The 10108-nt window shown below is 34.6% G+C and overlaps 1 protein-coding gene across 1 annotated transcript; it reads right to left on the bottom strand.

Annotated features, from left to right (window-relative positions):
* Positions 1-634: 634 nt before the first annotated feature.
* On the bottom strand, positions 635-7738 carry LOC129261014 (large ribosomal subunit protein uL6-like). Its single transcript, XM_054899041.2, has 4 exons — positions 7349-7738; positions 6883-7088; positions 5068-5281; positions 635-852 (listed from the first exon to the last, which is right to left on the bottom strand). Exons 1-4 carry the CDS (start codon positions 7392-7394, stop codon positions 746-748), a joined length of 573 nt encoding a protein of 190 aa, XP_054755016.1. The 5' UTR covers positions 7395-7738; the 3' UTR covers positions 635-745.
* Positions 7739-10108: the final 2370 nt, after the last annotated feature.

Genomic DNA, 10108 nt, shown 5'->3' with positions numbered 1-10108 from the left:
AAATTAAATTGGACTATGGAGAAAAGATTATGGTGCAAAACTTCTTGATTTTCATGCTTGAATCCATCTGCCATAAAACAAAAGCAATTTTTTCCTTCCCACACTGCCCATTTGGAATATCTACAGTATTCCACTCTAACCCTGAGATGGCACTATGACATTGAGTAAATACGAGTCGTTTGCTGCATCCATACACAATACAACAATATCATAAAAGTTCATGAGGAACTGATGATTTCAAGGAAAAAAAGGAAGAATATATATCCTGATAGGTAATTTTATTGCCGTCGTCCTACTTGGTTAATTAAATGTTTGAAATTGAATAGTGTAAAAGGTTTTTTATACTTCAAAAAATTTAGTACTTTAACTGGTTATTTTCAGTCTTTGGTGACAGTGAATTTCTTATGTATTTCTTTACTTCACTAGTCCACTGGTATCAGCCTAAGGATGACGGCTATAGCCAGGCACTGGTTAAAAAGAAACACGTTATAATAACTCAGTCATTATGGATGATGATGTCATGGAGATGATGAAAACAAGCCAATGCAGTTCAATCTTCCAGTCACCAAACACATTCTCTCTCGACTTGGAACCAGCAAAAAATCAAACAATAATAGGCAAATACCCAATGACATTGGTTTGTAAACTCTGCAGGACTATGTCAGATCTTTTATTATACATTTACATAGTGCAGTGTCAACAGATTTCATATTTTTTTAGGGTCTCCTGCACACAGCCAGTGTGTTCATGGATCAACGGTTTCTACTGTGGTCTTCTCTGAGACGTAGATACCATCCAGGAATTTTCTGATGTCCTTGTTCTTCACGGTGGTGGATTGCTGGATGAGAGCCGCTACAAGAAAATACGAAGATTGAAATTAAACTCAGGACAGCATCTAAATTTATCCTTTTGCTTTGAAGCAAGGTGTTTATTTTTCTGTGGCATCTCGCACATCTTTTGAAACCAAATCTGTGCCATCCAAGCATGCAGTTATGTAACATTTTGTATTCACATTTGTATCAAAACTTGATTGATATATATGTGATTTTTCTTTACAAATCTAATAGAAATTGTGTTTTTAGCAATAATACATATATAAAATGAGCAAAGTCAGTTATGATCCAAATAGTGTTGCCAACAAATTTCATCAAAAATAAATAAGTTTTCTTATATGTACTTGTTTACAACACTACAAAGAGGATTTACAACAAAAACAAAGAGTATTTTATTCAATTTAACAATTTCTGGCAAAATGCATGATATACACATAAATTAACATAATCAATCTCATTGCACAAAGCATGAAGGCCTAGTTAATGTTCAGGGAGTTTAACATGGAAAGGAAACAATTCTACAAATGCTTTTAAAAAGTTGGATTTTATAAAAATTTTATAAACTTAGAATTAGAATATTTCCTAAAATCCTAGAATTCTCTTTATTCAACTGTCAACACCTTTTTTAGCAAGTTTTTTAAAACTCAAATTGCTGTAAAAGCCTATCCTTAACTTTTCTTCCCATACCAAGAACCTTTCTATTTCACATGCTTTACAACTGCACGGCAAAAAATGGATCTGATCAGGATTAATTAATCTCGTACCATCTTCGCGCTGGTTTTCAAATTTATCCCGATGCTGTTGCGGGATGGCAACACTGCTATAAACCCGCTATAAATGCAGTTACAGTACTACTTAAAAAAGTTGTCCCGGCACAGTCCAGGGATAAATTTCATGTACCCATTCACACTGCACCAGTTGATTTTTAGGACCTCTGTAACAAAACATGTGTAGGCTTGTGACCCAAATTTGATACACTGGAAATACACGAGGGCGGAGTTGCTTGAAATCCTCTGCCCACTCTCGTTTATTTACACGACCCATTTTACTTACTTCGGCAATTATAAAGCTACCTATTCTTTTACGTTTTGCTATTACTAGGTTGATTGCACACAGAGCAAATAATTACGCACATTTCACCGCATTCACACAGCCAAATATGGTCATCAGGGGCCGCGGAACCGGGGGGGCTTCAGCCCCCCCCCCCCACTTTTTTCCAAAACCGTGTACAAAAACGTAAAAATTACCATATGATTTAATTTTTAGTATGGTCAGCCCCCCCACTTTGAAAACCGTTCCGCGGCCCCTGGTCATGGTTTTGAGGAAAAATCAAAGTTCAACGCATTTCTGACATATGATCCCGTTATCCAAATTTAATGATTTTGGTATCAAATTAACAAGAAAAAAATGCTCCAAATTACCTACTTAGTTTACATTCGGTTACTACCATAATTTTGATGTGGCACAAAAAAGCGAAGTTCAAAGTCTTGTGAATAAATGTACCATATTTTTGTAAACTACCGGGATTTTGTAGTATAGATAATGGCAAATCCAACGGAAATACTCATGTTTTTACCTTTCCTTTAAGATCAAGTGTCACAATTGATTTCAAAATACCCTTCCCCGCTACTCCAGAAAGCCCAATGCAAAACTGCACACAAAAGATCTGCACTCTGTGTATGGTCGTGTGTTTCAGCTGTGTGTGTGTTGTGAAAAATTATACTACAGAGCCTATTGGGAGTATCTGGCTGAATTTCATTTGAAATTCATTTCATTTGATTATTACTCAAAAACCGATTCATGGATTACAATGAAGTTTGGGAGATTTCTATTTTGCACTATTTTCATCAAGAGCTGAATTTAATGAAGTGGTTGATGAGATAGAAAAATCTTGCGGTCTCCCTACTATTAGTCATTATCTTTCACTTGCAGAGAACAAATCACAATTTATTACTTTACTTTGTCAAAGAGCAGGACCCGTTTCGTGAAAAATTGAAAAGTGGCAGTGAAGAAGTTATCTCCGCAGACATGATGTAGAATACATTGATAAGTAAACAAATCACAAGTGGTTTATCCCGATGTTGTAGCAGTGTACCTTCAGTTGTGTGAGAGCAAGTTTGTTGCAGTTATAGCGAGGCAAGGTTATCCCTGAGTAGTTTATTGTGGGTTCAAGAAATCACACTGAAGACAACACCGCTTCAGTTAGTGCTGCAAGTCAGGCGGCATGTTCGGGTTCGGCAGGGTTCGGCAATTTCTTTCCGAACTTTGGTTCGGTTCGGCTATTAATGCCAAAATTAAATTATTAACATAAAATAAGGAAATGCCGACCCTCGGAACAGATGATCTGTCACAAAGGTCTGTCATATATTTATAATAAATTTTGTTTCTAAAAAGAATAGTTATAAAAATTGTTGCATAACTTTCTTTTATTTATTTTAATCTTTAAACAAAAATAAGAGTCATTTCTACTTCCATTTTTAAAATGAAATTAAAAAAACAAAGAAAAAATATTGATAATGAGAGAATCAGGACAGAAATGGAATTACAAAGATCATTTTTTTTTTTCATGATTATTTCATGTAGCTATGATCATGATCGATTACAATGTCATTGCAAACGCTGCACGCAGCTTCTCCGATTGGAAATTGTTGATCGAGAATGTCGAAACAGTAGACAAACAACCTCCACTCAACTGTTATTATACTGGTAAAATTCACATTCCAAAGAATATGAAATGTTTTAGAAAGTCCCTATTTTCTGAAAAGTGGTTAAATCTGGTCAATCAATTACTTTAAAAAGATAAAGTATCAGTCCATTCTTGGTCCAGAAAGATTGACGCTACGTGACTTCAAACATATTTCCAACACGAAAATGAGTACATGGGACTGTACTGTGTATTTTAGTGTTGTGAAATCACTCGGCGTTGATCTTCAGAACCAAGATGGAACTGATAATTTATCATTTCATTTTCAGTAATTGACCAGATTAAACCACTTTTTAGAAAATATTGACAATGGAAAAACGTTTCGAATTCGGAATACAAATTTTACCTGTATAATAGCAACTGAGAGCAGGTTGTTTGGACTTCCTGTTTCAACTTTCCTTACCAACCATTTCCGGAACGCGATCAGGGAACATGCGTTGATTTGGTTTGAATTTTTATCTTTTCTGTTTTTTCTACCCTCACTCCTTCATCTCTTATTTATTTATCTTTTATCTTAATATGAAAATTTCAGAAGATGAAATATACTTTACCATTACTTTGACTGTCACAAGGAATTAATTTATGTATTGTATTTTTCTTTTTTTAAATACAAAACAATTACATGTACGTCCGATTACAATCACGATCGATTACAGCAATACGTAATTCAACTACACTTTTGAACTGTGTTTAGCTTAAAATGTTCCCACATTTTATGAAGAAAAAAATAAATTCATGTTTATGAAAATATTGAAACTGATAAAAATTCAATCAAAGACGAGACCGAAGCTGTCATACTTTGTCATTTATGAGGAATGAATTTATGTCTGGTCCTTTTCTTTATTAAATACAAAATAATTAGGTCCGATTACGATCACGATCGATTACGACAATATGTAATTAATCACATTTTTATACCGAGTTTAGCTTCAAATGTCCCCTCATTTTATCAAGAAAAAATATATTCATGTTAATAAAATATTCTTAAGTTGATAACAGTTCAATCAAAGACGAGATGGGAGCTTTCATAGTGGATTTTAAAAATATTTTGGGTGGAATTCTTATTGTGCACAATCACTAACCAATAATTTTTTTATCTATTTTACACTTAAATCTATGTAGTCCCCGCTGTTATGTATTTAACTCTATGAATTTTTATTTTTTTTCCCGAACCACCGAACCAGGCCTTTGCGTTCGGTTCGGTTCGGAAGTGCCAAGTTCGGCGAACTTCCGTTCGGTTCGGCAGTTCGGCTACAGCACTAGCTTCAGTCTCAGGAAAGTCCAAGGACTGTAGCTGTGTTTGAGGCCAGTGTGAAGTTGGTATAAGACAGGCTATCATTGCATAAGAAACAAATGGTTTCAACAGATGATAAATTGCAAATTTGGAAAAAACCTCTTTTGGGTCTAGTCATCAGTCAAAAGGTGAGCAAATTTTGCATAAACACCCTGCTCTCACTTTTACATGCTGCTAGTAATCATGTCCATTGAATGTATTTTCTAAGTTCACTTTTGTTAGCACAAGATACTCACCAGACTGTGAAACAAGTTCGATGTTATTGCCTTCAAGGATGATCTCATCCTTCTGCTTGGTGGAGTTGTAACATTGGACGCCTTCCCTCATATCCACCCTCCTGATGACCTTCTCTCCCAAGAAATTCCTGATCTCCACAAGGGTTCCTTCATTCTGGACGTTGACGTTGATGGGAAAATGAGCATACACAGACCTCATCTTGTAGCGGTAGCCCTGAGGAATACATTAAAAACGCATAGATTCAGCAGGACAGCTATATAATATACAAAATCAATGTTGAAATAAATGCCGGAGCTTCTGAAAATTGTCAATAGCTTTCAACCAGAATTGTTATTGAAAATTCATAAGTAACCAAATAAATTATCCACTGCAAGCAGCTGAAATGTATGCCTCTGCCACTGCCAGGTTTACTTAACCCTAATTTTAACTGGGCTTTTCAGACAGTTCCATGACATCTGCTCTGCTCTAACATCCACACTAATGGAATTGCCAAATTCAACCATGGGTTTAACATTATATACCCTGCCTACCCTACAGTAAATTTTTTTCTTTAATGTTTACTTAATTTTTTTCTAATCAATTATGCAAATAATTATATAAAATTTGCAATAAATGTTTTTTTTCTTCAGGTTTTGACTTTAAGTCAGCTCTAGAAGAATGCAGATTTTTACATTCCTAACAAATATCTACAAAAAATTGTCAAAACATAATCTATTTCCTATTGTATTTTTATCCTTAATCTTATGCATTTCTTAGCTTTTTTGATTGCTCAAAAATGTGATTCTGTGTACAAAGTCAATGCAAATTGTGTTTTCAACCAAAAAATCATAAACGTATGATTATTTTTACTTTAGTTGGTTTAAATGGATTCATTTTTAATATGCTATTTAGGATCACAAAAGGGTCCCCGACAAAAATCATCGAAAAAACAATAAAAACACAAAGGTCTTTGTGTTTTTTTTTTATGAACTTTGTCAAGCAAAAACAATCATACATTTATGTTTTGTTGAAAACACAATTTGCATTGAATTTGTACACAGAATCACGTTTTTGAACGTCTTACATGCACTCACAAAATGTTGCATAATTTTAGAACTGCACACTCGATCGTCTCAACAGATGCACAAGACTAGAAAAAAGTCACTGAGCGGTGCAGTAAAAAAATGTTGCGTGGCAGGGTAGTGACAAAATTCATTAAATTAAAAAGGGTTAAAAAATACAACTCACACATAATTTCTAAAATGTTCAAAAATTGTTTACTAAAGCCACCCTCACACTGTGCAACTGGACTTTTATAGGAAGTAGTGATAGGGTGCACTGTTTTGTTTTATTCACAAGGTAAATTCTTTTAAATTTCTATTCTAAACTTTTGTATAAATAAGAATTTGAGATTGCAGGAGTTACGTGTCCTGCCTAATGCCTACATCAAGATATGGCATAAAGGCAGAAAATCATGGTCACACCAATTGCAGTTGGCCTGCCATTCATATCCAATTCAGATTGTGTGCATCTCACCAGTGCGCCTACTCTGGCTACTTGTCAAGCGAAATATCTGAAAAAGTTATATGGAAATTTTAATTCATGAACTTTTATTCATTATTTGCTTTATCATTAGATGAAGAATGAGAAAGGTGGAATCGATATGATATATTTATATTTGTAATAGATATAATTTGTTTGTTGTCAATGATGTATATGTTGTTTGCTATTGTCCTTTGATCCCGTTGTTCCTATTCCCTATATTCCCCAAAACAAGTGGGAATGGCATTTGACGTGATATGTGAGACAACATCGATCTGGGATAATAGACTAACCAGGGTGACTCCCTTGATCATGTTCTCGATGTGAGAGCAGAGAGTTCGGACGCATGCCAACTCCTTGCGGCTTCCAAACCACTTGATAACCTGTAGCTTGGTCTTGGAAAGAACACGGATCTCGACCTTGAGATGCTTGAACGTCCGGGAGAGAGTTCCACGTGGTCCCTTGACAGTCACAGTACGTGCCTTGACCTTTACTTCAACTAAATAAATAACAAGGGACGATATCATTGAAATAACTGAATTGAATTTATCAGTAACCATACATTTGTTACAAGGATTGTGAAAGGAGTTCAGAAATAATTTGAGAATACTAATTTACAAATAAAAAGGGGGAATAATGTATTGTTTTATGGATGTAATTTCTCTATGGCATCAGCTGATAGTTGGTAGAAAACTTATCACAATGATATCTTGATCAGATTATTAAAGTTCAAAGTAAGATGTCTGAATATACACTTACCCCCCTCAGGGATTTCTACATTCCTGCTGGCCAGAATAGTCTTCATGGCTGTAAAGTAAAGATTTCGGAAGATAAAGGTTTTTAGATATTAAAGACAAATATTTCTTGTAACTTCAATAGAGACTGACACACTGGCAGAAATACATAAGGGACAAAATGGCAGTCTTTAATTTAAACAAAAGCAGACCAGTGATATATATTCAATACTTTACACAACTAGTAAGCTTGCCAGACAATTGTATGCAAAGTGGATTTCAAAGTATTGTAATACATCATATTGACTTGACAGTTTAATTAACTTGCTTGTTAGAAGTTCCAAAGTAAAGGAACACATATCAAATTTCATAAATTAATAAAAAGGACTAGTTATTAAAGGGGAAGTTTACCCCCAACACTAAGTTTGTTAACGGTATTAAAAAGAATTCAAAGAAAATATTGGTGAAGGTTTGATGAAAATCCGTTAAAGAATAAGAGAGTTATGAATATTTCAAGTCTTTGATTTGTGATGTCATATACGGGCAGCTCCTCATATATCATGTAATTATAAATTTTTTGGTGTGGATCATGAGAAATTAAATATTTTTCTTTTTCTTTTTTTTGGGGGAAAATGGTATCTGGGGAAATTAAATCACATGACATATGAAGAACCTGCTCGTCTGTGACATCACAAAATCAGAACTTTACAAATTCATAGACGGATTTACATCAAATTATTGTTTGTATCCATACAATCATTCAATGAAATGCCATTTGTTGCCCTTTCCAAATAACATCTAAACCAAGGAACTAGATTTTTTACTTGCACAAACAGCACAACATTTAAAAGCACCAACAGTATGCACTGCAGATGAGCACACAAAATAATTCCTTAGCACTACATCCTGACTTATGAATCCTGCCGAGTATCGTCGTAGAAGTAGAAGTTTCCATCATCTCATCGTTTATTGCCTAAACCCACACTGGCTACTAAAATTAAATGTACAACTGAAATGATTTATCATAATTGCAATTATTAGCTGCTCTGCCACCCCCTGTACCACAGTCAGTAGGTTACAATATTTCCAATCAATATTTATGACATGAACATCCAGGTTTTTTTTTTAAGGAAACATTACAAATTAATGGTAATTATGCTAATAATATCAAAACAACCTTCATGAAAAAAAATTTAAAATCAAATCTGTACACAATATATTTTCTGTTTTTAGTAACCAACAAATACGTTATATTCACTTCTGTTTCTTGGGTGTTCTTGAAAACTTCTCCTCCTTACAGAGGAAATATTGTTATTTCTTTGGATAAACTGCACCTGACTTTATAAGGTGTGGTTTATTTACCGAAAATACGGTATCTTACTAACAATAATCTCTGAATTGTTCACGTTTATCATGTGAAATTATTAGATAAGCAGGTTTTCAGCTCATTAAAAGTTCCAGCTCATGAAAACAAGCGGGGAAATATTGCACCTGGACAAAAGTTGGTTAAAAAATGTATGAATTCCATTCATTTTACTGCCCAACTCCTGAACTATTGGTGTAGGCCAATAGTCTATTCTTTTGATCTGAATTTCAGAGCCCCATTTTACATGATTTAAGAATATAAGATAGATGATCAATTCAACTTCAAGGCCAGGCTTTCAAAATCAGTATTCTTCCACTAGTTGTAATTGATTTCAAGTTTTAATCAAATACCCTAACACAAATCCAACAGTTAGGCAAGCTTAAAGATAAATGCCAGTTGTGGTGACGATTTCAACATGAGTTCATACAGAATCCAATGAAATGACCACCAAAGTGTCTGTTTGTATAAATAAAAAACATGTGCCAAAGGATTCTGGAAGAAATTGTGTAATTGCTGAGAAATTAGCAAATAAGCACAGGATTCGGGTCAAGCGTCGGGCCGACATTCAAAGTAATAATAATACACTGTCCCACGTGCGCTTATCTGTGTTGGTGATCTTCAGTGTGAACATTTTTTAGCGTAGATTTCAAGATTTCACAAAGTTCAGTTTATGTAACTGTACCAGATATAGATCATCAATGATATAGGGACACTTAAGCCTGGTTTTACTGACTTTCTCATGAAATCAGTGTTTACTGCAACTACTTTCATTTATCTTTAAGACTTGGGCAAGTCATTAGTACTGACAGTATAGACGCACAGCCAAAAAGAGACTCCAATACGGGAGACAATGGAGAGTTGCTTTGCAAAAGGATAGATTAAACAGGAAGTTATTTTTTTCCACCCAAAATTTTGTTTGCCCATTTGTTTTGTGTATGGATGAAAACTGAAATTCTTTTGAAAACAAAAGTAAATGGTGACTTTTTAAAGTAGATTGTGGAAATTGATATTTTCACAAGGTCTTGAGGAATCTGCTCATCAAATTTCCACTTTCTAAGGTAAATTGCAGCATGTGTAAGCAAAGGAAATTAGTCTCCCAAACTGGAGTGGAGACTGTCCCTGAAATTAGACACCAAAATTCTTTACAAAAGTTTATAATATCAGAGATATCCCACATGGGAGATATCTCCCTTGCTCTCTGATATGGCTGTGCTGTGTGCTTCTTGACTATGGCACTGGCAATACACAATGTCACTCAACACAATTCATCAACTGAAAGTGAGGGATACAAAACACTAGTGACTGACTAGACGAGGTCTAGACCCTCTAATCGTCTAACAGTTAGCATGCATGATTAAATTGATTAAATCTAAAACAAGGCTCCACATTAATTCTTTGGTGGTGGCCAGTTCGGGTCAC

The sequence above is a fragment of the Lytechinus pictus genome, unplaced genomic scaffold (assembly GCF_037042905.1).
Source record: "Lytechinus pictus isolate F3 Inbred unplaced genomic scaffold, Lp3.0 scaffold_19, whole genome shotgun sequence".
In the NCBI taxonomy this organism is placed as follows: domain Eukaryota; kingdom Metazoa; phylum Echinodermata; class Echinoidea; order Temnopleuroida; family Toxopneustidae; genus Lytechinus; species Lytechinus pictus.
This window is presented reverse-complemented; position numbering and strand designations above follow the sequence as displayed.